This window comes from Lampetra fluviatilis, chromosome 42, assembly GCF_964198595.1.
Source record: "Lampetra fluviatilis chromosome 42, kcLamFluv1.1, whole genome shotgun sequence".
Classification (NCBI taxonomy): domain Eukaryota; kingdom Metazoa; phylum Chordata; class Hyperoartia; order Petromyzontiformes; family Petromyzontidae; genus Lampetra; species Lampetra fluviatilis.
The window spans coordinates 9,622,718-9,650,404 of NC_136316.1; the positions used below are offsets into that span (position 1 = coordinate 9,622,718).

The window sequence follows — 27,687 nt, forward strand, 5'->3', positions numbered from 1 at the left end:
AGCGCGGCGCTGCTGCTGGACGCGCGCACCTGGACACGGGCAGCAGGGGAGGAGGTCGCTGCTCTTACTGCTGCTTCTACTGCTGCTTCTACAGCTGCATTTACTGCTGCTGCCCCGCGTGTTGGCTCCAGGACTCGGGGAGTGTTTTGCTCGGCTGCTGGGGCTTTCATGGGGGGGTTTATCCCTGCAGCAGCAGCGCGACATGAACTTGCAGCCGAGGCCTAGCGCGGAGGCGGCGAGGCACGGGGGTGACGCCGCTCGGCTAGCGGCCCCGCCGTGCGGGGCAGCTGTCGCTCGTTAGAGCAGCGCCGAGCCGCCCGAAGGCCGACAGACTAACACGGGGGTGGTGAGGGAGTCGGCCGCCTGCTGCTGCTGCTGTGGTGGTGTCGGGGTCGCAGTGCGTGGCCGAGGGGAACGGGGAGGCACCGCGGGAGTGGCGAGAGAGGAGACGCGGCCACGGGGTAGACGGAGCCGAGGGCAGACGCGGCCTGGCGGAGATTGGGAGTTGAGCAGCGGCGAGCCGCGAGCGAGCGAGCGCCTGGTGGCGGTCCCAAGCCGAAGGGGGCGAGCTGGAGAAGTGAGCCCCTGCTCATGGCTGGGCGCTTCCTCGTGAGAAGTCGCCCCGCGTGAGACGTCGCCTTGCCGAGAGAAGCGAGGGCAGTCGTCATGCTGCCCGGCGTGGGGGTGTTCGGCACGGGGCTCACGGCCCGCGTGCTCGTGCCGCTTCTGCGCGCCGAGGGCTTCAGCGTGGAGGCGCTGTGGGGCCGCACGCGCGACGAGGCCGAGCAGCTGGCGGCCGAGATGCGAATCCCCTTCTCCAGCAGCAGCATGGACGACGTGCTGCTCCACCATCTGGTGGACCTCGTGTGCATCTTCATCCCGCCGGCGCTCACCCGCCAGATCGCCGTCAAGACCCTGGGTGAGCAGCGGCGCAGTTGCACCACCTGCGCACCCAAGTAGCTGCGTTGTCTCTGTGCTGTTCGCCTTTCGGCGTTGTCCTCTGGTCTAACACTGCTTGAGACTCGGCTCTAAAGAAAGCTGTCTCTGGTGGGGACCATCTTATACCACCAGAGCATGTTTTTTGTTTGCACGTTCACCGCAAATGTGTGGGTAATGCAGACAGGATTCCTTGCAAACGGTTTCAGTTTGGTATTTTAACATCTTAACACCCGTTTTATTGCCAGAAAGGGTAAAACATTCTCATAGCTTCTTGTTGTTCTTGTTGTTTCGGCTGAGCCGGTGGAGGATGTCGTTAGTAGTCGTAGTGGGAGCAGTCCCGTCGGTGAATCTCTGGAAACGTCTGCGGCTGAGAGACGCGGGCACCTCCCATTCACACGGTTGGCTACGCACGGTGCGAAAGAAGTTCACACACTGTACATACACACACACTGTACATACACACACACTATGCATGCATACACACTATACATGCATACACACTATGCATGCATACACACTATACATGCATACACATGCGGTCCATGGTTTGAGTAATGCGACCGCAGGCATGCTGTCGGCTGGTTATCAATTCGGGCGCCACGGTGGCCAGGAGATGTTAACTCCCTCGCCTGGTGGTCAGGAGGTCGTGGTTTCGATCCCGATCCTCACGCCTGCTGTATATTTAGAATTTGCGTCTCTCTCTCTCATCATCATCATCACGGTGGCTAGGGAATGTTAACTACCTCGCCTGGTATGAAGGAGGTAGTGGGTTCGATCCCGACCCTGACGCTTGCTGCTCTAGATTTGGAGTTTGCGTGTTGCCTCTCTCTTTCTCTCCCCGTGGTCGTGTGGATTTTTATCCGGGTCCGGTTTTTCCCTCCACATTTAGAATCGACATGTGTTTGGAGAATGCGGCTGCTATAATTGTCCACATTTATAGCTCGTGAGTTGTAGTCATAGCCCCGACGACTACTAACTCAGTGGGCCTTACCTGGTAAAATAAAAGTTTTGTTTGATTTAGTTTTAATTGTCCATCAGTGCCAATTGTATAACAGGGGCACGGCGTGAAGATCGTCGTTTTTCCAGCAGCTCGACTGATTTATCAGCGAGCATCACCATCGTCATTGTCAGCTTGGTTCTTCATCGGATCATCAGCACCACAGCATTGCCAACAAGAGTATACCAGCGGTCATTGGCAGCAGTCCTGTCAGATTCAATGATATTTAAAGCCACTGTCAACAACATATTAGAATCAATATTACCGGCGTCATCATCATCAGCAGTACAAATGTCTTCAACCTGAGACGCAGTATTATGACCAGCAGAATACGTACTGCAGTGCTATTGACATCATGACAGAGATCAGCATGGGCATGAGTAACATCGGTGTGGGCTCAGTATTATGTTTGTATGGGTTTAAGACGTCATTATGATGGTTCACAGCAGCAATATCAGCGCGATGGTCGACATCATCAGCAGTCACCATTAGCATCACCATTAGCATCAACATTATCCTCATCGGCGGCATTGGCAGCATACTATGAGTGCATAGTGGCAGCGAGATTGTGGTATTGACGTGAGAGCTCGACTGCTGTGGGTTGCGCCAGTGCTGCTTGGTGCCTTGTGATGTCGTCAGCAACTGAGTGCCGTTGTTAAGCGGCACTAAATCCCTCCGCTGCGTTCGGGCTATCGGCCGGTGCCATGGGGAGGAGGATGGCGGTGGCGTGCTCTGTCGAGAGGCGCCCCGCTTACGTTGGGGAGTGCTCATTGTGTTTCAGGAAGGAAGGAAGTTTTTTTGTCGTGGCCACCAGCCGACATTGTCGTTGGCATCTGTGCGCTTGAGAGGGGGCAGCCACTGCCAAAGGCGACAAGGAAACTCCATAATAAAGGTTATTTGGGTTAAATTGCGTAAATATAAATGCGTCGTTTATATTTATGCGATCTAACCCAAAACCATCTTTATTGTGGATAATATTGTCCGGGAAAACCTACGTGTTAAACTGACAAGAAAATGAATGAATTTGTGACTTGGACATCGTGAAGCCAACCATCATAGATTGGGCAGACTGGGCCCCAGCATGAGGACGTGAACCCCCATGGATGGCTCAGGCCCTGAGTGCCTCCCACGCTGTTGAGCAGGAAGTCACTGAATTTGAAATTCCGTCGCGCACTCGTTAAAGGAACACTTAAGATGCAGGGCTTAATCATTGTAATTCCTACATGCATCTTTTTTTATGTTTCCACGTCAAGTACAAATTGTCCATCCATCACCTTAGGCGAGGTCACCGATGTCAGCGAGCGATTGCGCTCGGTGCATGACACGAATGAGTCCGGGTCATGCAAGGCCGAGTGAGCCTAGATGTGCCGGGGTGCATTGCAGGGCACGCGAGGTCAAGGGGCTGGTCTGTGGAATTTCACGGGCAAAGTCCGCCCGTAGGGAGGGAGGGAGGCGTTCGTTGTGGTTGAGGCGGTGGCGAGTGGACTGCGAAAGATGACTGTCAAAGGCTTGTTGTTGAAGGTCTTCAAAATGGGCTCCAAACTGCACTGAAATTAACACCTACATTTAAAAAGCAAGGCAGGGGGTGGGGTGGGCTTGAATAGTGAACACCTTGGAAAGTGGGATGACAGTGAAACATTTGTTTTTGGCAATCTTTGGAACCGTACGTGTATAGTGCACTGCAACTTTACTTTCATGGGGAGCGTATTATCAGGCTAAAAACATCTCTGCGTTCATAAGTTGGCAGGGCATTGCTCATGGAAGTAAGAGGTTTGGAGTATAGATTGAAACAACAAAAATACATATTAACACGTAGGCTTTCGCGGCCAATATTATTAATACAATGTTTTGGGTTAGATCGCGTAAGTATAAATGTGTCGTAACCTTCCACCACCCGACACAGCCAATAAGATTTGTAACGTAAACAAAACGCGCCAATTAGTTACTAATTCATCGCACCTGTGTGTTGGAGAGTAAACCCACAACATTTACAATTCGAGTACGACGTTTCGCTGGTAATTACAACCAGCTTCATCAAGCGATTTCTGTCTTAAATAGAGGGGTTAAGATGAAGTAATTCACTGTAAGTCTACTTTTTACTATTAGGTAAGGCCCACTGAGCTATATAGATGTTTTTCAGAAGCAACCAGGCTACACCATGATTCCTGAACGAAGTGGCTTATCACGTGGAAATTTAAAGCAGCCAAATAATCTGAGCGCATGTTTATAAATGTGGAGAGAGGACCTGGAGAAAATGCACGCGACCACGGGCAGAACATGCAGTGAAAGAAGGCAGCTTCTATCAGGGTAAAACTACGACAAAGACACACACACCGTGCGTGTATCAGCAGGGTACCGTGGAGGGGAGAGATCTAACCCAATCGGTCTTGAGCCGAAGGCGAGAAGGAAGAGGGGACTTTAGACCGCGAGGGAGCCACGGGGAGGCAGCGGAGGAAAAATGAGCCACTGCCATGGAAGTGAAGGTCCTTCATAGCAGTGTTCAGAGCCACCTTAGTAGGAGACAAGCCAATTGCACAGAGGTGCAAAAGAGAGGGAGCAATGAGCAGAGCTATACATGAAAGATAGAGATACTTAGTTGCCTGTGGTTATACTTGTATATGTTTGTGGGAATCTCTTTATTATTTTGTCATGTTTATGGATGTATGTATGTTGTATTCTATCAGTGTATTTTTTATGTATGCACGTGCTGTAAGCCATCTCAGTTTAGTTTCCACTTTCATATTTAATTTCCACTCGCTGAAATTCGACTGCGCTCTTTGTAGTTTGTTATGGAGCTGTTAAATGTCTTGGGTGACCACTCTGGTGTTTTGACAACACGTTATGGAAGTAAATTGCGGTGTTTATGTTGTTGGGTTTTTTTTCAACCGGCAGATGCCACTGTGTGCCCATATATCTCTCGATAGCCTCCTTCAACGTCAGCTCGGATGCTCGGGTAAGGGTCTCGTGAACTCAGCCCATCGTATTTTCGCACTTTGTAAAACGGGGTACCACTTTGTAGTCGGCAGTGATCAGCGGTTGTACTCGGGAGATGTTTTGCCCTCGCCGTGTAAATGTCTGCGATTGTGGAATCCCCTTCCTCGGCCCATTAGGGATTCCGAGTCTGTGTCACTTTGTAAATCCCTGTCTTAAAACTCACCTATTTGTACTGCAGGCTTTCCCTGTCACTAAATATTTTAAAACCAATTCTGTTATCTGATTGGTTTACCCTGCAATTATTATGATTTGCTTTTATCATACTTCATTTTATTGGAATTTCGAGAGTGATTGATATTGTTATTATCAGCTTTCTATTTCGCTTAGATTTGATCTTTATTTGTGAGTGTAGTTTTAGTTTTATGTTTCAGCGCTACCCGGCAGCAGCGGCCTCCGCCAGTCGCCACGTCAAAGCGCTTGCCACATGAACCGCAATCACCTCGTTGCTGATCGCGTCAAGGAGCATAAACCATCATAACGCAAACTCCCGTCATCCTCGCAGCAGCAGCGGCTTTTGGCTAACCGTCAAACAAAGATGGTCACCTCATTGCCTGCTTTCAGATGCGCTTCTGCGGCCGTCTGGAGTGCTCTTCCTTCTGATATTAGGAAGCCACTGGAGGTATGCACGTTTAAATCATCTTCGAACTGCTTTTTGTGTTTAGTCTGTCGTCCTTCCCCTGTACACTCCGATTAGCACGGTTGGCTAAATACGGGCTAAAGAAGTTCCACATAGACTACATACATGTCACCGTGAAAACGAGGCGTCTACCTGGTGACATCACTCAGCTCTCTCAAGCAGAAAAGTTTGTCTCGGTGTCGTGCCTCGCTTGTCCATATCTCAGGTAGGTTCCTGCCCAGCAGGGATAATCATGATGATGACCTCTTCCCAGGTCGGTTGCCCGGCTGTGATGGGTAGCCTAAGGGGTGGGGGGGTGGTTTGGCTTGTGGAGAAGGAATGGGTAGAGGGGACTGAGTGGCAGGGAGAGGCTCAGGCTATGGACCTGCATTTGCATTTGCACAGGGGGTGTGTCCGGCACGGAAAGGTCACATCCCCAAGGATTCTCGGACATTGCTGATGGAGAAACGTTCCATTGCAGCTGCGTGTTGCAGCTTCACTTGAACCCTAGTCACCATGATCCAACTCCATACACAGCGCAGGGGGTTTTAAGTTCCGTGATGGAGTGCACTGTTGTGACTTCTTCCACGCGTTTGTCCCACTCACGTGGCATCTGCTGCCCTTGCCAACCTTCTCCACGCTGCCCTGTCCTGCGCCATCTCTCTTTCCGCTCCTCGGGCCACCATGTCCGATCACGCCACATCGCCGCCCCCCCCCCTCTTGATCTCTTACCTTCCACTTGCATTACTTGCACCTTCTGACTCACGTAATGTTCCTGTTTCCTCTCAACATGACCGAACCACACCAGCCTTTTCTCTCTCATCTTCTCTGTTGTGAATCTTAATCGTTATAAACATTTCCCTTTCTAAATCGATTAAAACAAAAGCGTGCGGGCACAGTGGTGCGTATTTGACTGCAAAGCTGTGTCGCAATAAACACCTACAGATATCTCTTCCAGAATTCCTTCCGGAATCTTCCTGCATTGTCCAAACACCAGGCCCTGAAACCAGGTTTCTGGAACAAAGTTGAGTGGCAAAGTTTCTCTGTGGTTCCCATACATTTTCAGAATCACTATCAGAATCTTTATTTACACTGGAGAAATCCGATGAGCTATGAAGCTCTTTTTCACCAGTGCAGACTGTGAACTTTGGCAAGGACACTATTCACGGGCCAGGAAATCAAATAGCCATGCCCAGCCACGCATCCCCTGTTGCTCATTCCATGAGCCCCGTGACGCTAAACCCAAGCTGCGTTTTGGCCAGGAATAGATGTCAATTACGGAGAACTGTTTCCAAACAGCGTAAATGGGCGACCGAGTGATATTTTCCCCGTCCCTTAACAAGGACGATGCGTTGCACACGGGGTGAGCAAGGAACCCTGTTGGTTCAGTCACGGCCGGTGGTGCGCAGGTGGCCGCGGTTGGTCTCGAGGCGTTTGTGAGCTGACCTGGTGCCGCTCCGTGTCTGCGGTGGCTCACTCGCAATGCCGCGTTAGCGTCTTCATCGCTTTGCGAGTGGCACAGGTATTGTCAAACGTTCATGAACGTTTCTTTCCCCGTGGTCACGCACTTTAGAAAGTGACATATATGGCAAGAGGGGAATCCTCCTGCTTTATTTTCCCCAATACTGACAAGAAGTTGGAGTAAAGTTTTAAAACAGTCCAGTGTTGTTGTGGAGGGTTAGCCACATTCGTGAGAGATTCCATTCACGACTGTCACACCGGTTGAATCCAGCCGGATGTGCGCATTCAATGGGGGGGACCCTCTGCTGCCTTAATAATAAACCCATTGACAATTTTTCGGACCCCATTTAAGATGTCTCTTAACCGGTCACAAGCCAATTAAACTAAGCTATGAACGAAAACTAAACAATTTAGATTTTACCAGGTAAGGCCCACAGAGTTATATCGCTCTTTTTCAGAAGCGACATGGCCACAAGTCATAGCTCAACGAAGTGGCTCATCACGTGGCAATTTATAGCAGCCAAATACCCTAAACGCATGCTTCTAAATGTGGAGGGAAAAACCGGAGGACCCAGGGAAAAATCCACGCAACCACGGGGAGAACATGGAAACTCCAAATATATAGCAGGCGTCAGGGTCGGGATCGAACCCACGACCTCCTGTATACCAGGCGAGATAGTTAACATCTCGCCACCGTGGCATTAATGATACCCCCAGACTGTAAAGGGCCTGCAGACTCGTAATTCAGAAGCCCAGCGTGAGATGAAAGACAGCACCTGAATGGAATGATTCATACGCGTTCAAAACAAATACCGGTTTTGTTGTTGTTGTTGCTAAATGGCAGCTGTGGGGTGGAGGTATCACAATCTGTATTTAGACTGGAGGAGGAATACCGATAAGTTGCGAAACTCTTTTTCACAGATGTCCAGTATGGGCGGGTCCGTATGTAATCGAGTCTTCACCTCACCGCTAAATTGCTGAATTTGAAAGACCGGGTTTTCTGGTTAATGCCCGGCGTGGCTGTTTGAGCAGATACCCGAAAGTTGAGAAATCTGCATAGTTTACCGAACTTGTTTGATGCTGGTGAAGAACACGGAACTGAATGCAGGGGCACCACGGTGGCTAGGAGATGTTAATTACCTCGCCTGGTATACAGGAGGTCGTGGATTCGATCCCAATCCTGACGCCTCATATATTTGGAGTTTGCATGTCTTTCTCCCCGTGTTGGCATGGATTTTTCTCCGGGTTCTCTGGTTTATCCCTCCACATTTAGAATCAACATCACGCGTTTAGAGTATTTTGTTTTTATACATTTCCACGTGATAAGCCACTCCGTTGAGCTATCATTTGTGGCCAGGTCGCTTCTGAAAAAGAGCTACATAGCTCAGTGGCCCTTACCTGGTAAAATAAAAAATAGTTTATAGTTTAAAAAGTTTATAACATTGGCTACTTTAATATAATAATACAACTTTAGTTTGCCTCAGGATACTGCGCTGCAGCAATTGGTTTGCAGCATCGGCATTATTAGATACAGGAGCCACTCATCCACCTCCCTCTGATGCACGATATTCGATGCAACAAAATGCAAGTCTATCTATGGGACCTCTTTGCTACTATAAAAAATGACGAAAAATAAGAATAGATTTCAAACATAATGCATACATTATATCTATCGGAGGGTGTTAGTTTGCATGTTTTGCCACAAGTACGTGTGGATAATGCAGACTTGATGCCTTGCAAAAGGTACCCATGTGGTGTTTGAACATCTTAACACTTGTTTTATTGTCAAAAAGGGTAAAACCTATTCTTAATATCAAGAAGTTCTGTGTTTAGTTTGTTGTCCTTTACAAGAGGGTACTGTTTCCTGGTGTAGTTCAGCAGTGGCTGACGAATTCAAGGAATCCAGCCCAAAGGTAGTCTGGCCAGAGTAGGAATTCAGCAAGTAAAGAGACTTTCCAGTTCTCTTCTTCAGCATGGCAGTGTGTTCGGGAGCTACATGCCAATGTAGACGTCTGCTCGCACCCCTGATTAGCACGGTCGACTTCGTACGGTGGGAAGGAAGTTCCACACACACACGCGATTGAGAGGACCTCAGGAGAGAGTTTGTGTCATTTGCGATTCCTCTTCCGTGGAAGGAGCACAGTCCCTTGGTTCGGTTGCAAGGCTACAATCGCGCTACTGTGGCCTCTGCCATTCGTTGTCCATTCATGAAGGAGGTGCGGTGCATCGGCCTGTTGGTGTTCTAGTGTGGTTGCCCGGGGTTCCACCGGTGTCTTTGAGGGGGAGGAATGTCAAAGTCACGTGCGATGTTTGGGTCTCGAACGAGGTGTTTTTTTCTGGACGTTCATGTGAGTTCCAGTCTGTTCACAGTGATTCACTTTGTAGTCATAGGTAAATATTTAGTTGCGAACGAGGTACACAGTAGCAGGCACACACCAAGACTCAGGGAATTTGGGTGTGGGCACCGAGTTGGCAAAGAGCATATCCTCGGCTTGTAACGATTAATTGTTTATTCAAGTAAAACCGGGTTCACACGCTCACAATATTTTCATTTGATCACGCACGTGAGAACCCAGTTGATATAAATGAATGAACTTGATGATGATGTTCTGTTTGTTTAACACGTAGGCTTTTGCGACCAATGTTATCCATAATATAGGCCTTTTCGCGATCTAACCCAAACACCTCTATTATGGATGTACTGTTTGTTGTTGTAGCGTTCTTACCCCGTGCCCCTACTGGACATCTGTGAACAAGAGCTCTGTAGCTCATCGGATTCCTCCTCCTGCAGTATAAATAAATATTCTGATTGTGATGAATCCTTCAAAGTCAGTGGTGTCACAGTGCCAGCGGTGCCACTTGGTAATGTTTCTGTGCCGAGTTAAAACTCACGACCCCGGTCGCGCGCCTCGACCTCGAGGTCTCGCCCCATGGCACAACCACCGTGTAGAAACTAAATCTCTCCCGGATGAGAACAAACAATGTCCTTGTTATTGAGGGCTGCCAGTGCATTCGCGGGGAGAGGGCTGTGTTCTGTTGCAGCATCGCTGTAAGCGCAGCCAAAACCCTGCTGGTGTTCCTATCACCGAGAATAAATCTCAGTAGGCTGTCGTTTATTCGCTTGCGTGAGAAGCGAAAGGCTTTAGCTCTTCCACTCTGTCGCTCTATTAAACTGCGTTTTGTGTTTAGTTTGTTGTCCTTTTCCCGCTCCTCAGATTAGCACGGTTGGCTACGTACGACTCAAAAGAAGTTGTACATAAATACAATGCCTGGGATCGGCCAGAATTGCTTTTCTGGCCATCTAGAATCATGAATGCTTTTTGTTAAGCTCAATTCACAACAGGTTCTCGGTGGAATCCAATTTTCTTGTACAAATCCCGGTTCGGTTCCTATTCACATGAAAGTCGATTTTTAATGTGGGAATCGCCCACAGAGAAATTGTGATTCATGCAGGAATCGTCACGGGAATCACCCAGCTCTTGTGTAGCCCCGATTATCATGGTTGGCTACGTACGGTGCGAAAAGAAGTTCAACGTACGTACATTGAGCCACTGCCGTACGTGCGCGTGTGTGCGCTGTGTGTGCGCTGTGTGTTGGAGTGCCGACGGGTTTTGCACCACTATGGGAACCTCATTTGCCAGTAAAAATATGATAATTGGTTCTTTACCCTTCTATCTGGCAACAAAACTGACACCTTTTTTACAAGGAGTCATGTTTGCATAGACCGCAATACCTGCAGTCATAATGCGCCTTTTGGCGTCATCTGGTCCAACCCATATGAGACTAGGCTCTAAGGAAAGCTGTCTCGGGTGTGGATCAATCAACTTTAAGGACAGTGCACATTATCAGAGTTATGTTCTTTTGTTTGTATTATGACTGCAGGTATTGCGGTCTATGCAAACATGACTCCTTGTAAAAAAGGTGTCAGTTTTGTTGCCAGATAGAAGGGTAAAGAACCAATTATCGGGTTTTGCACCGCTTACACCCCCCCCGTGTTTGGCTTTCGCGGTAGCAAGAGTTGCCTTTTCCCAACCATAATAACAGGGCCATTGTGTTTTAACAGCATTGTAAAACTGTGCCGTAAAATGTAACCCGTGGGGTGGGAGTTGAGCATATGGTTCGTGTGACGACGACGATGACGACGACAATGAGGATAACGACGATGATGATAATAACGACGACAATGATAACGACGACGGTGACGTGGACTCGCATGTCGAGGCCATCGCACTGTCTAGGATACCCAGAATGCAACTCTTGTTTTGTCGGAAGAGCGACCGCACAGCCCAAAAATCGGCACGTGTGCCACTGATTCGTCCCCGCTGATCAAGGTGGAACTGTGAACCCGCGTCGTCATGTTTCCTTCCTAGTTCAGCAGTCATTGGAGACTCTTTGATGCGGTGTTCTTCACTCATTTTCAGAGGGGGCCACTTTTGCCGATAATTCATCATCAGTGCAAGGGCAGCCACACATTTAAAACCATTGGGGTTTGACAGCAGCACGATGATGATGATGGGGGGGGTGGGTCACTATCTGTGTATTGTCGGGGGCCGCCAGTGACCCACGGGCCTTTATTTGAAGAGCAAGTAATCGCCAGGCTGCTGTAGACACAATTGAGATACAATTTCATTTAAACGCCCTATAACTTGAAGTCCACTTGGTGAACCACCGTAGTCTGTGCTCCGACAATGGAGGAGGAACAGCAAAACTACGCAAACCCTCTCCTGAAGCCCTCTGACAGCACACAGGCCTCAATATTGGCATCTCTCTCCCGAGCATAACATGAATTTGTGATTGTTAGTTTCCCTGTCAAAGCTAAACCAGTAAGCGCTGTTCATCCTGCGAGTGGAGTAAGATCCACTCGTCAAGGACTCCCAGCAAAGTGACTCAGTCCTGAGTTCACCGGCTGCTGGGGGACATTCAGCCGACTGAGCCGGTGCCGTTTTTAGCTCCGTGAAGTTGGTACCGAATGGCAAAGAATCATATTTGTTGAAATTATACAGGAACGTATTACACTGGAAGAGTTTGTTCCGTTATCGAAATATCTCGGGCTACGCAACACAAATACGCACTGCATAGTAGCGTGCAAGCGTGTGTTTGCGCAAGTGTTGTGAGGGTGTGTGTGTTTGAGTGCTGTACAGGGCACACTTTATCAGCACCGTGCACGGCTCAGGAAGCGTGTGCAGTTTTGGAATCCCTGTGGTCAGCGCTGGGGAAATGTCAGCACTACTTGCCTTCCAGATAAGAGAGGCAGCAGAGTGTTTTCGCAGTGATAAGTTAAACGGGCAGCGTCAGGCATATTAGCTCCACGTGTTTTAAATATGTTTACGCCCAGACAAATCTGGAGCAACGCATGATTGTAAATCGATAGCCGTTATTTGAGATTTGTGCCTGGCAAGGTGTTTGGTGACCGTTGTATCGGCTGATAAGCCCCATGGCCCAACAGCGGTCGGTAATTGTTCGTGCCAAATGCGGTCACAAATGTGTCACCGAATCGCTGAGCGTAAATAAAATGACCTAATCCGGTGTGGTTTTAAGTAGCATTGAAAACAGCCTCGCTTAATGGCTTGGCTCGGCAGCTTGTTGGATATCTTGATGAGGATGGGGGTGGATCTCAATTCAAGCCGTCTTCCACGTTTCGAACGAGAGTAATGCTTTTAAATACACATAGGAGCTCAGTGCAGCTGCCTCACCGTGTGTTGATGTGGAGTCTGTTTTGCAGCTGTATATACTCGGTTATTAACATTACAATGAATATATCCCTTTTATGAATGCACTGATGGATGAAGGCCTCCACACGACTGTGTCAGTTGTTTGACCATACTTCACCACGTGGGGTCAGTGCCGGTTGGTAGAGGGGGGTGGACCTAGGACCTATTCAGATGTCACTGTGCCCATAGATGGTGATGAGATGTTAACTACCTCCACTGGTATACAGGAGGTCATGGGTTCGACCCCAACCCGGACGCCTGTTGTATTTTTGGAATTTGCGCATTCTCCCCGTGGTCGGGTGGATTTTTTTTCCGGGTCCTCTGGTTTTTCCCTCTGTATTTAGAATTGACGTCACGCATTTAGAGTGCTGTATTTGGCCGCGATAAATGTCCACGTGATGAACCATTTCGTTGTGGCCAGGTCGCTTCAGAAAAAGAGCTACGTAGCTCAGTGTGCCTTACGTGGAAAAATAAAAAGTTTAGTTTATAATTTAATAGTTTAAGATGTTAACCATGGCTGGGAATTGAACTCAGGCCTCCAGCTTCATAGTGCACTATGCTAATCTCTCCACCCCGAAAATAACAAGAATAATAATAACGTCAGGGTGTAACTTTGGAAGCTTGTCTCCGGGCAGGAACAGAACGACATGCTGGCAGAGAGCAAAGTCTCCTCGCAGTCCGTGTCAAATCCACAAAGCTCGCCCCAAGAGCAACAGACATTCTGGGAAACCGATCAAACATCTCTTAAAGAGAGACGCTTTCAGCTTCACACAGCGACAGTTGCTTGTCCCCGTTGGGGGCTGGTTACTCCATTCCAGCAACAGCGTAGCAACCATGCTAATTGCACCTCCGATTAACACGGTTGGCTATGTACGGTGCGAAAGAAGTTCAAGGTACGTACCTACAGCGTGCATGGTAAAGCTGTCCGACCGAGCCTGCACAGTCACGATGTTTGCTCGGCCAAGGGAAACGTGCACACCATGCAGCAGGAGACGTCTTGGGCCGTGCAAGATGTTAACTCCCTCGCCTGGTATACAGGAGCTCCAGGGTTCGATCCCGACCCTGACACCTTCTGTATATTTGGAGTTTGCGTGTCTCTCTCTCCCCCATAGTCGTGTGAAGTTTTCTCTGAGTCTTCCATTTTGACATCCGTTTAGAGTATTTGGCTGCTATAAATTTCCACGTGATGACAAGGCACTTTGTTGAGCTATCGTTTGTGGCCAGGCTCCTTCAGAAAAATAGATATATAGCTCAGTGGGCCTTACCCGGTAAAATAAAAATAGTTTAGTTTATATTTTAGTTTTATGTATTGCACCGTACGTAGCCAACCTGCTAATCGGACAACTTTGACACACGATGCTCAAATGTGGTTTAACCGGAGGACATATCTTAATTACAGTCCAAATCGGTTAATACATATATATACTGCACCCAACTAAATAACCCGAACCCCCTTCCCCGCTTCCGCCTGCAGGAATCGGCAAGAACGTTCTGTGCGAGAAGGCGGTGACGGCGGAGGCGGCGCTGGAGATGGTGCTGGCGGCGCGCTACTACCCGCAGCTGCTGAGCCTCATGGGCACGGCGCTGCGCATGCTGCCCGCCTTCCAGCGCATGCGAGAGCTCATCGCCGCGGGCCGCGTCGGCCGCGTCATGGTGTGCGAGGCGCGCGTGCACTCGGGCAGCGTGCTGGGCCGCCGCTACAGCTGGCTATGCGATGAGCTCATGGGCGGCGGCGGCCTGCACGCCTCGGGCGGCTACATCGTCGACCTGGTGACCTTTCTGACGGGCCAGCGGGCCGAGCGCGCGCACGGCCTGCTGCGCACGTTCGTGCGCCAGACGGACGACATCCGCGGCGTGCGCCGCGTCACCAGCGACGACTTCTGCGCCTTCCAGCTGCTGCTGAGCGGCGGCGCCTGCGCCACCGTCACGCTCAACTTCAACCTGCCCGGCGCCTTCGCGCACGAGGTGACGGTGGTGGGCTCGCTGGGCCGACTGACGGCGCGCGGCGCCGACCTGTACCTGCGGCTCAACGCGGAGGGCTCGGAGGAGGAGCTCGTACTCCGGGACAGCACGGCCGTGCCCACCTCGGAGCTGCCGGAGCGAGCGCTGCAAGACATTCCCTCCCTCTACCTCAAGGTACGCGACTAACGACGACGACAGAGCGTGCTTGATGCTCGCGTGACCATTCTTGCAGCGTGCGGATATCATCGCAAGCCCGCTGGGTTTCAAAGGCGATGTTACTCAGTGTGATCCCAATTTGCAGGTAATGTTTTATCGTTTTGCTAATTTTGACCGCGACGCCGGAACGCCATGGGCCGAGTCGTTTCGAATGCCCCTGCGTCGCGAAGCAGACGGCGCGTAGTGCATTGTAGTTGATACACACAGCAATAATAACCATTGCGCCCTCTCTCTTTCGAAAGTCGATGAAGATATGAACCGCAGACATTTATGTTCCTGCATTGCGGAGTGACTGCCGGTCTCCTGGCTGCGGTTGAACCAGCGCTTGCTGTCGTCCACGCCGAGTTACCCGGGCACTCTGACGGCGTGAGCTCACACTGGGGCCGTGTTTGCGCTTTGGCTGTTGGTCTCGTCGTCAGTGCCACGTAGCCTCTAGCACGTGGCGACTCGTCAGTGCCACGTAGCCTCCAGTGTGCGGGGACTCGTCAGCAGTGTGTAGCCTCCAGCACGGGGGGACTCGTCAGCAGTGTGTAGCCTTTAGCATGTGCGGCTTTCTCAGCGCTCGGTCGCCCGGGATTTTTGGGCATCTCGACGCCACCCTGAGATAAATGCAGACTCATTCCCAGCGATGTTGACACGAAGACGGCTCACGTTTAGTGTTTTTTGTCGAGTGCCTACCAAAACAAAGATCCCCGACAGAGCCTATACAGACTGATGGGTGCAAGTACTGTTAGCGAGCACCAATGAAAGGGGGTGGTTTGACCAGCACCGTGCCTGCCCGCCTTTGTCTCCCCGGTGCTGATATTTATCACCACGCCAGGTATTAATTTAAGACTGATTCGACCCTAGTAGAGGATCAGAACCGGTTCAGTGAATTGAACCCAGGTCGCCATCTTCGCGGCGCAGTATTATTAGCTATAACCACTGTTTTTATTTTACCAGGTAAATGATAACTCAACAAAGTGGCTTATCACGTGGAAATGTATCGCAGCCAAATACTCTAAACGCCTGTTTTGAATATTTGTGGAAGGAAAAACTGGAGGACCTGGAGAAAAAGTTTGCGGGAATTCGAATCCACAGCCTCCTGTATACCAGGCGAGACGGTTAACATCTCGCAACCGTGGCCAACCAGTATGCCGCCACTGCCCACACGCATCAACACTTACCCCCTCCACGCAAGAATGCGTCTTGCACACAGCAGCAGTAACGCCGGCGCCTGCAGCTTTCTCATCCCCCCCTCCCTGCGCCCCATTGCCTCTCCCACCCACCTTCCCCATGTACGAAGCGGCTGGGGGCTGTGTGCGCTGCGTGACTGGACATGGTGGATCCTGGTCAGGGAGCAGGATCCGTTGCATTCCTACGTTGAAGCTTCCTCCCTTCTGCCACTGTAAAAGGGACTTGTGGTCTAAATAGGGTCTTAGCCGCCTATAGCTGAAGGTCATCTGTCTGTTTGGGTGGCTGAGAGGCCTAGGAGTTGGTGTGCTTGCCGCTAAGCTACTGCATCTGGAGTTTAACTCTCACTACTGCCATGTTGTGGGTTTACTCTCCAACACACCGGTGTGCTGTACTTGTAACGAATTGGCATGTTTTGTTTAAGTAACAAACCTTACTTATTGGCTGTGTTGGACGGTGGCGGGTTTAACGGCACAATTATATTTACGCGATCTAACCCAAAAACCTCTATTATGGATAATATTGGTCGTGAATGTGTACATGTTAAACTCACTTCTCTCCACAGTACTTTTGTTGTACGTATGTATGTTTAACTTCTTTCACACCATACGTAAGCCAACCATGCTCAACGGACGTCTTGGAAACCACCACCAAAGACCTTGGGTTAGGTGGATGTCAAAGACCCTGTGATATACCAATGTTAAGGGTCAGGCTATTGTGAGCGAGTGTTCTGGCAGCGTCTCTACAATCTCCCACCATTACAACTGCGAAAGTGCCCCGCGTAACGCCGTTTCCTTCGCGTAGATTGTTCGTGGAAGTCTCACGTAGTTTCAAGGATCCTTCGTCGGAATGGTTTCGGGCAGTACCTACTTCAGGAGTCGCTTTGAGTGTGCCTTGTTTTGCGAGTGCCTGGAGAAACCTCAGCGCATTCCAGGGGATGATGCTGAAAGGGGAACCCGGATCCAGGGTTTTTTTTATTGGAATAACCCCAATGCTGCTGAAATAATTCACTCCCAGAAGGCCGTGTCGCCAATAACAGGCTATGTGCACTGGCGGAGCCAGTGGGGGGGGGGGGGTGGCACGTGCCCCCCCAGTGATCCGATCGAAATCCCTAATTTTTATCGGATCATTGGGGTTTATTAGTAATACAGCGGCATTTTGTGACCCCCACTGCCACTGTGTAGCATATTATTAAGTGCCAGGTCCATAATTGGCAATAAGTAATGGCAAATCAGTTATAAGTGACTCACAGAATTGTGCGCAGTTGCGTATACAGTTCACGACTTCCCTGAAGGCATTCATCTTCAGCGAGCGCGAGGCCTATCACACTCGGTTTGAATTCGACCCTCGATCGATGGCTGCATTATCGCCGCACACGCGTGGAATAAAAAGCAAGGGACAAGTCCAGCCATTGGCTGTGTGTAAAAACAAATGAAAATAATTGTATATCTCACCTGGAGGAACAGAGATACGGCGAGAGGCATATGTTCCACTTATTTTATTTTATTCCTCATTCTCTCCACGACAATGCAAATAGTCATTAAAGGTCCACCGCACGAGTGCGTTTCACGCACTCATTTGCAGTACTGCCATCTCCTGGCCAACGTGAACCCAGTGGGTTTAGAAGTTCCATGGGGTTTGCGTGATCCTCGGGCCCTCGCCTCCAAAGCGGTGGCTGCCAGGCGAACGTCATTGCACCTCGCTTGTAGCAAGACTTTGTTGTCACACGACCGTGGCTGCTCGAGCAGTGTGTGTGTGTTAGATTATCTGTGTGTGTGTTAGTTTATCTGTGTGTGTGTGTGTCTGTCTGTGTATGTGGGAGCGGTAGTGTAGCGGTTAGCACTGCGCTACGAACCTGGCGACCCGAGTTCGATTCCCGCTCATGGCCAAAATCAGTGACGATTATCTGAACCAGTCCTAGGCCTCCTCTAGGTCGACTCAGCCTCGAGTACCTGGTGCAGTGTGTTAACATCATCACAAGGGAGACAAAGGCAGTTAGGCGTGGTGCTGGCCACCCATCCACATCGTGTGACGTGACGGCCTTCATAAGTGCTCGCTAACAGCACTTGCCCCAACATTATGTTAAGGCAATAGGGGATCTTTGTCTATTTGTCTTGTGTAGCACAGTAGGGGGCACAGCTGGTGTATCTGGCAGTAAGCTCAGTTGGTCAACTCATGGCACCTGCAGGACCTGTCCCGTGACCTCCTGTCAGCGAGCCTTCGACACTTCAAGTGGCCTCAAAGTGCACCTGGCCTGGCACAGGCACCGTGGTGACGTCACCGTTGCTTAGTGGCGAATGGTGGCTGTTGGTATTGGTGGTTTAATATTGTACCGGTGAGGCGATGCGTGCATCGTAATTGACAGCTTGTGGTCAGGCATCTGTGTGTCACGAGGCATCTTGAAGCAGTATTTACAAGAAAGGATGTGGTGTGTGATTTACACCACAACTCCCGTTAGATGTTGTGTATTGATTAACGTGGCTCTAATGCGTTAGCTCCGCTCTTGCCGTTGGGTCTGTTAAGTTGCCCCACTTAAAGGAGATGTTATCAAGTTTCTGCTTCGGTGAATGTATCAGTATCTTAGAGGGTTAATTCAATACAATAGCGTTTTAAGACTGTCGGGCACATAATGAGAACTCCAAAATGCAATTTGTTCAGTCGAAGTCCACATTCACTCCGTGCCTAACCCCACCTAACGAGGCGGCTCAATCCAACACTGTTGTGTATTACTGTATCGTAATAATGTAGTACATGCACTCATCAACTTACGAACGAGTGAGGTTCCAGAGGTCTGTTCGTAAGTCGATTTGTTCGTTTGTCCAACTTTACTCCTGTCAATTCCAAACATGTTCTACAGCATGTACAATAAACACGGGGAATGGCTTTAAAAGTTGTACAATCTCGTGTAGATGTAGATGCCACCGGTTCTTCATGTTCTGTAGACGTAGATGCCACTGGTTCTTCACGTTCTGCAGACGTAGATGCCACTGGTTCTTCACGTTCTGCAGACGTAGATGCCACTGGTTCTTCACGTTCTGTAGATGTAGATGCCACTGGTTCTTCACGTTCTGTAGCTGGAGATGCCACTGGTTCTTCACGTTCTGCAGATGTAGATGCCACTGGTTCTTCATATTCTGTAGATGTAGATGCCATTGGTTCTTCACGTTCTGCAGACGTAGATGCCACTGGTTCTTCACATTCTGTAGATGTAGATGCCACTGGTTATTTACGTTCTGCAGACGTAGATGCCACTGGTTCTTAATATTCTGTAGATGTAGATGCCACTGGTTCTTCACGTTCTGCAGACGTAGATGCCACTGGTTCTTCACGTTTTGTAGATGTAGATGCCACTGGTTCTTCACGTTCTGCAGATGTAGATGCCACCGGTTCTTTACGTTTTGTAGATGTAGATGCCACTGGTTATTTACGTTCTGCAGACGTAGATGCCACAGGTTCTTCACATTTTATAGATGTAGATGCCACTGGTTATTTACGTTCTGCAGATGTAGATGCCACCGGTTCTTTACGTTTTGTAGATGTAGATGCCACTGGTTATTTACGTTCTGCAGACGTAGATGCCACTGGTTCTTCACGTTCTGTAGATGTAGATGCCACTGGTTCTTCACGTTCTGTAGCTGGAGATGCCACTGGTTCTTCACGTTCTGCAGATGTAGATGCCACTGGTTCTTCATATTCTGTAGATGTAGATGCCATTGGTTCTTCACGTTCTGCAGACGTAGATGCCACTGGTTCTTCACATTCTGTAGATGTAGATGCCACTGGTTATTTACGTTCTGCAGACGTAGATGCCACTGGTTCTTAATATTCTGTAGATGTAGATGCCACTGGTTCTTCACGTTCTGCAGACGTAGATGCCACTGGTTCTTCACGTTTTGTAGATGTAGATGCCACTGGTTCTTCACGTTCTGCAGATGTAGATGCCACCGGTTCTTTACGTTTTGTAGATGTAGATGCCACTGGTTATTTACGTTCTGCAGACGTAGATGCCACAGGTTCTTCACATTTTATAGATGTAGATGCCACTGGTTATTTACGTTCTGCAGATGTAGATGCCACCGGTTCTTTACGTTTTGTAGATGTAGATGCCACTGGTTATTTACGTTCTGCAGACGTAGATGCCACTGGTTCACGTTCTGTAGATGTAGATGCCACTGGTTCTTCACGTTCTGTAGCTGGAGATGCCACTGGTTCTTCACGTTCTGCAGATGTAGATGCCACTGGTTCTTCATATTCTGTAGATGTAGATGCCATTGGTTCTTCACGTTCTGCAGACGTAGATGCCACTGGTTCTTCACATTCTGTAGATGTAGATGCCACTGGTTATTTACGTTCTGCAGACGTAGATGCCACTGGTTCTTAATATTCTGTAGATGTAGATGCCACTGGTTCTTCACGTTCTGCAGACGTAGATGCCACTGGTTCTTCACGTTTTGTAGATGTAGATGCCACTGGTTCTTCACGTTCTGCAGATGTAGATGCCACCGGTTCTTTACGTTTTGTAGATGTAGATGCCACTGGTTATTTACGTTCTGCAGACGTAGATGCCACAGGTTCTTCACATTTTATAGATGTAGATGCCACTGGTTATTTACGTTCTGCAGATGTAGATGCCACCGGTTCTTTACGTTTTGTAGATGTAGATGCCACTGGTTATTTACGTTCTGCAGACGTAGATGCCACAGGTTCTTCACATTTTATAGATGTCGATGCCACTGGTTTTTCACATTCTGCAGACGTAGATATGCCACTGGTTCTTCACGCTCTGTAGATGTAGATGCCACTGGTTCTTCACGTTCTGTAGCTGTAGATGCCACTGGTTCTTCACGTTTTGCAGACGTAGATGCCACTGGTTCTTAATATTCTGTAGATGTAGATGCCACTGGTTCTTCACGTTCTGCAGACGTAGATGCCACTGGTTCTTCACATTCTGTAGATGTAGATGCCACAGGTTCTTCACATTTTATAGATGTCGATGCCACTGGCTCTTCACGTTCTGTCGATGTAGATGCCACTGGTTCTTCACGTTCTGTAGATGTCACTGGTTCTTCACGTTCTGCAGCAGTAGATGCCACCGGTTCTTCACGTTTTGCAGATGTAGATGCCACCACAGCCGTCTATTGCGCGGCGGTTGAACTTGTGACTCTCGGTCCGAACGGGCAACTTGACGTGCTGACCAGGTTTGTCCGTATCTCTGAAAGTTCAGAAGTCCAATATTCGTAAGTAGAGGAGTCCTTGTACAGGCCTACCTCTTTTCGTGCTGCCTCTTATAACGCTGTTTCGTTATGACGCTCTTTGTCCTGCAGGAAAATTCCTGCGCGGATCAGCCCCCATATACAGAAGGAAGTAGACGTGGCGTTGCCTGTAGGGGCGGGTCTCTGCCCATCGTGGTCTTGTGGAACCTGAATGGAGGTGTCTGTTGTATCGATTCTGCTCACAGTCGATCCGATTGCCACGTTAGAGTATCGATTCATCGAGGGTTAATCGCTGCTTTTATCAATTGGCGATCAATGGATCGAGTAATCCCATGAGTATAGCTTCCCGCAGATCGTGTGTTTATGGCCGATGTCGTCATTAAAAGCAATTTTTATTTTTTAAATGCTTTAATACATTTATCACGTGTATAGTATCATTATGAAGGCTATCACCGACATCCCATATAGATATTGCTCATAGGTAAAAAAAATAGTGCTCTTGGTAACGCATCTCCATTGGAACCACGTTATAGTGGCCTCCTAGAGCGCTGTCTCGCACAGTGCTCCGTTTACCAACAATGTATCCTGAGCACTATAAGAGGGGTACGCCTACACCGTATTGTGCCGTATTGTGTTGTATTGCAGCGTATCACGTCGTATTGCGCCGTGTCGTATTGTGCCGTATTGCCCTGTACCGTATCGTGCCTGTACCTTATCGTGCCGTGTGTGCGGTGCAGGGCCTGGTACAGACGGTGCGGGCGCTGCGCGCCTCGTTCGAGGTGCGCGCCGAGCGGCGGGCGTGGGAGCGCGGCCCCCTGCACTCGGCCGCCACCTTCGAGGACGGCCTCTACATGGCCAGCGTGGTTGAGGCCGTGCGCCAGTCCAGCCGCCTCGGCGAGTGGGTCGCCGTGCCGCCCACGCCGGGCCTGGAGGGCGGCGCGGCGCCGGCGGAGGCTTCTGCGGCTTCGACGGCTTCGGGGGCGCTTGCGCCCACGTCGACGTGCGCGAGCTGCGACGGGGGAGCGAGTGTGAGCGACGGAGGAGGAGGAGGAGTGGGCGATGCGGAGTCCGAGAGGGACGGCCTCCCTTGAACGACTTTTCGAGCGGCTGGAAAATTCACCTTTGGAACCCATTGGTGTCGATCTGATGGCTGAGCAATGGCGGTTCACGTGACTCGTTTAAGAATATTCAAGTTTACGTAATTTAAACACGACAGTTCCCATCTTGAATTTGTTATTTTATAAAGAGGATGTGGATAGCCGTACTTACCGATGGCCGATTTTTTTTTGCCTTTGTAAGTTTCGAGGTAAGCGTCTTGGGTTGTGACTCAAGCAGACGGACCTGCGTTTATTTGTGAACGATCTCACAGGGTGTTTAACGTCAACTTTACAACAGAATATTTTTGTCTTGCTAACAAAAACTTCCCGAATCTGTTTCGTATTTAGCTGAGTGTGGGCAGCCACTCACCAGTCGGATCCTCGTTAACCGCCCAGTAATTTATGCACGGAATTACCAATACGTGACTTCTGTTGCCAGATTGGCTTTTAAGATGCCCTTGACATCACTCTCAAGAGGTGTGGATATTGTGTACTGGTGTCGTGGCCACCAGCTCAAAATCTATTTTTTTTAACAACTATTCAGAATTTAAAAACTCCTTATACCGGCGCTAGATATCCACTCCCACGAGACATTGTGTCCAGTTCACTCTCCCAGTGTATAATACGTTTAATAACTAATGGTGTCGGAGACGAGGGGTGAGGAGGCGCCGCTTGCAGCCGGTGTGACATCGCGCCGCGGCTTACATCTGCGAAACCGAACGTCCGACGCGGCCTCGGCACCCCAACTTCCCGCGTCGACCCGCGTTCTCCTCCTAGCCCACGCGGCTCGACGTCACCCCTCCTCACCCCTCCCCCCAGCCCCCCCCCGCCCTCCCGTGTGGAGCGTGCCGCTTGGGAGTCCGGGGAGCTGCCGACGGAGAGAAACGTTTTTGTCTTTTTTGGTGACGGTGGCAACAGAAGAAAGTGTCCTCACCCGCTGGCTTGGGGTTTGGGGTGGCCTTTCCAACTACTGAACTGCATGGGGGGGGGAAGTAGGACAATGAATAGAAATATGCGAAAGCTTTACTTATATTTAATAAAATATATGAATTTTTCTTTTTTTTCGGCTAACAGGTTTTAACTACTGTAATGTGAAGAGAGTGCAGGTGCTGCCCTCTCTGCCTGCGTGATTGTGATTGGTTGTCAACGCTTCAAAGGTCAGCGCTTGCTGCTCCCTGATTTGCTGCAGGCGATTCGGTGACCGCGCGATCTGTCGCGCGGCCTCAGACTTGCGTTTTTAGACGTGCAGTGTTGTTTTGTACGTTTTGCGGGTGAACTATTTTTTACTTTTTTCTTTTTGCACGTTTCAGCTGGGGTGGGGGGGGCTGCCGATTGTAACACGATGCTGGCACGTTGGTCAACGGCACGGAATCAAAATTGCCCCCTACGCTTAATGTATGTGATGTCACGTGTGTGTCGTGGGGAGCGGTGGTGTAGCGGTTAGCGTGCCGTGCTACGAACCCGGCGACCCGCGTTCCATCCTCATTCACGGCCAACACCAGTGACGATAATCTGTAGCGATCCTGGGCCTCCCCTAAGTCGACTCAGCCTCAAATGAGTACCTGGTGCGGTGTGTAAACATCGCCACTTGGGAGACAAAGTCCGCCGGGCGTGGTGCTGGTCACCCACCCCCTCGTGCGCCGTGCCAGCCTTCATAAGTGCTCACTAACAGTACTTGCTCTAACAGTCTGTGAAGGCTACACGGCGGGGGTTCTTTGTCTTTGTAATGCAAGCTGGAGCTCTCAATTCTGAGCCTGAAGTCCTTATTCTTCTCTCAGAAATCGGATACAGTTCCCAACAGCATCGTGGGCTCAGCGGAATAATGTGATTGTGTGTGTGCCGAGCTGGGCAAAGCCTGGTGTGCGTGGTGAAGAGAGGGGAGGGTGGCTGGCCTGGGGGTGGAGTCGCCTTTGAAACACGCGGCCGATGTCTGCGTGATTCATTTCAACGGCGATTCTGGTCGGGCTGTGCGAGCTCCGGCCTTCACTCGCCCATGCAGCCCTCAAGGACCTTCTGTTTTTTCTTTTGTCAGCGCCAGAATTGGGGTGAGAGCGAAGTGATCTGGCGCGCTCGTGTTATGTAGGTACGTATGTTGAACGTCTTTTTCGCACCGTTATGTAGCCATCCCTGCTTATCAGAGGTGCGGGGCTAACTGTATTGCCATTGTAATTAATTGCAATGGCAATACTAATTTCTTTAGAACTGCTTTTTGTGTTTAGTTTGTTGTCCTTCCCCCGGACCTCTGATTAGCACAGTTGGCTACGTATATCGCGAAAGTAGGTCGCGACGTACATACGTACAATGGCGATTCTAACCCTGCCTACAATTGACCATAATTTATTTTCTGGCCGTCTGGAATCATCGATGCTTTTTGCTCAGCTCAATTCACAACAGGATCTCGGTGGAATCCAATTATATTGCACAAATTCCAGGTCGGTTCCCATTCACATGAATGTCGATTTTTAACATGGGAATCGCCCACAGAGGAATTGTGATTCGTGCAGAAATCGTCACGGGAATCACCCAGCTCTTGAGCAGCCCCTATAGACGTGCTGTCGATTACAGTCCTACTGGAGTCGTTGTACAGATGCGGATACAACTAAAGAGAAGTGGATTATTTAAACTACTAAACTAAACATTTTTGTATTTTACCAGGTAAGGCCCACTGAGCTATGTAGCTCTTTTTCAGAATAGACCTCGCCACACAAATGGTAGCTCAACGAAGTGGCTTATCATGTATAAATTCATAGCAGCCAAATACTCTAAAAGCATGTTGATTCTAAATGTGGAGGGAAAAACCGGAGGATCCGGAGAAAAATCCACGCGACCACCAAGAGAGACATGCAAACTCCAAATATGCAGCAGGTGTCAGGTTTGGGATCGAACCCACGACCTCCTGCGTACCAGACAAGGTAGTTAACATCTCGCCACTACGGTGCCCTAACTGTTACTCGAATTATTTTATTTCATTCACCTCATATTGTAAATAAAACCCTCACTGTTTCCTCGCTGTGGTGACGCGGGTGACGTGACTGTATACTTCCTGCACTGATGGGCATTAGTCGTGTAACCAGGGCATAACTCCACACTTGGACACGCTGCTGGCAGTCGACTTCAAGTTAACTCCAGGCATCATCTCCTCTGCGCACAAGGACATGGTTATGAAAGAAACTGGTATCCGCGTGTGTTCACGCAATTGTAAAATCATTGTCTTGGGGTTACAGACGGAGATGTGCGTTCTCAATCACCCGGGACAGTCGTGCCGTGTCCTGACACATGGTCCAGGAGATGGCCGATTGTGACGTTGGACCGATTTTTTCAGTCTTTCTGCACTCAGAAACTGGAGGGCCTACAGGAAACTGCGTACAAGGATATAAGCTCCGCACGCATATGTATGTATGCATGTATGTATGGGTGAACTTCTTTCTCACCGTACGTAGCCAACCGTGCTAATCTGAGGTGCGTGAGGACGTAAGAGATGCGGCTGAAAGCTACCTGCTGGGCTGCTGCCCATGGGCGCAATAGTTCCCAGCATGCCTCTCTCTTTCGCCCAATCGCGCACATGTCACAATCGCACGTGATCGACAAATGTTCTCGGTGTTTCAATTTCGCATCGGGAACTTTATAATGTCGGTGACATCTGTCACCTCAGGAAATCATTTAAAGCTACCCTCATATGTCACTGTTGGCATGCCGCGTAAACAAGAGAGTGTATATGTGTGTGTATGTATATATAGTCTGTCCGTCTGTATAAATATTGTACAGGTGTTCAATTCAAAGTAAGAGGTCAGGGACTGCATTGGCATTGGTTTATAAGCACAGACTGGAAATCCTTTACCACCGTTGTCGTGAACACTTCTTCTTAGCTATCATGAAAATAATATCTATTATAAAGATAATAGCCCACTGAAATAATATGCAGCACAATCCCTTTCGAGAGCCGACTGTAATCATTGGTAGTAATTAAAACGATTTAAAAGTTAACTTTATTTTAGCATGTACAGCCCACTGAGCTATATAGATATTTTTCAGAAGCTACCTAGCCACAAATGATAGGTCAACGAAGTGGCTTATGTGGAAATTTATAACAGCAAAATACTGTACTCTAAACGCGTGTTTGTGATTTTAAATGCGGAGGGAAAAAACGGAGGACCTGAGAACACGCAGACTCCAAATATACAGCAGGTGTCAGGGTCGGGATCGAACCCACGACCTCCTGTAGACCTGGCGAGGTAGTTAACATCTCGCCACCGTGGCGCCCACAATTAGAAGATGATTTAATTTTAAAAAATCTCGAGATGTCTAACCACCATTGTGAAACATTTTAACTCCCTCCTTGTAGGCAGGGAAGCCGCCGTAGCTTCCACGATGCTCACTCAACCCGTTGACAAGGTGGGCAAAGGTGCTCATTAGACATAGGCAAGTTCTCCATAAATGGGTCACCTGGTGTAATAATACAAACGGGCGGGCGGGGGGAGGGCTTTTTTGTCTGCTGTGGGCATCGTCTAAAGCGCAAGTTAATTTGGATTTTTGGTGATCGGGGGGGGGGGGGGGAGGGTGTTAATGTCAACGGTGGTAATGCGTTTACGGCGTGTAGCGGAGGTGGTTCGACACTGGCTCGCTCGCTCGCGGGCACCCACACCGGCTGTTGCTGCACACACACCTGGCATGTTTACTGCGGCGCTATCGTCTATATTATTTACACTAAAGTTCCGTAACTGTGGGGGGCCACCCCCCCCCCCCGTGCCCCGAGAGTCCCGCTCCCGAGTTATCCGAAGGGGTGTAGGCCCCGTGCTAAAAAACAGGCGGACGGTACGTCTCCTTTGCGCGTTCCGTGGGCTGCAAAGGCCGGAGTGCGTCGTTTCGGCAGCGTTGATTCAATGCCAACAAAAGTCTGGACTCCTTTTGGACGTCCGGTGTCTCTCATCTGGGACGGTGGCACGGCGCAGCGGTTCGCCGCTTGTTCGCAGGGGTTCACGGTTTGTGACTCCGGCGGCCGGCCCTGGGAGTGACCACACGCACAGTGTCCGCCGCCATCCGCTTCACAGTGGACGTTCAAGGTCCCATGGCATCATTCACGAGCACAGGCCGCTGTGTTCCAGCATCGTGCTCCAATTTTTGCCGAATTTGAAAAAATTACACCGCAAAAATACTCAGTCGGAATATATTCGTAGAAAATCGTCACTAACCACGGTAAGAACTTTGCAGGATGCTCCTGAAAAAGTTATTCTTGAAACCGATGCAGGTGAACTTTAAGATGTTTATGGGCAAGGACCCTCTGTTAAATATTGGTCATAGATTAACGAAA

The 27,687-nt window shown here is 49.5% G+C and overlaps 1 protein-coding gene across 1 annotated transcript; it reads left to right on the forward strand.

Annotated features, from left to right (window-relative positions):
• Positions 1-26,839, forward strand: GFOD2 (Gfo/Idh/MocA-like oxidoreductase domain containing 2). Its single transcript, XM_078875816.1, has 3 exons — positions 1-919; positions 14,193-14,854; positions 22,020-26,839. The coding sequence occupies exons 1-3, from the start codon at positions 667-669 to the stop codon at positions 22,371-22,373; spliced, it is 1,269 nt and encodes a 422-aa protein (XP_078731942.1). The 5' UTR covers positions 1-666; the 3' UTR covers positions 22,374-26,839.
• The last annotated feature ends 848 nt before the right edge of the window (positions 26,840-27,687 follow it).

Coding starts and splice junctions, on each gene's coding strand:
- GFOD2 (XM_078875816.1), top strand. CDS start 667: ATGCTGCCCGGCGTGGGGGTGTTCGGCACGGGGCTCACGGCCCGCGTG. Junction 920..14,192: donor GATCGCCGTCAAGACCCTGG/GTGAGCAGCGGC, acceptor TTCCGCCTGCAG/GAATCGGCAAGAACGTTCTG. Junction 14,855..22,019: donor TTCCCTCCCTCTACCTCAAG/GTACGCGACTAA, acceptor TGTGCGGTGCAG/GGCCTGGTACAGACGGTGCG.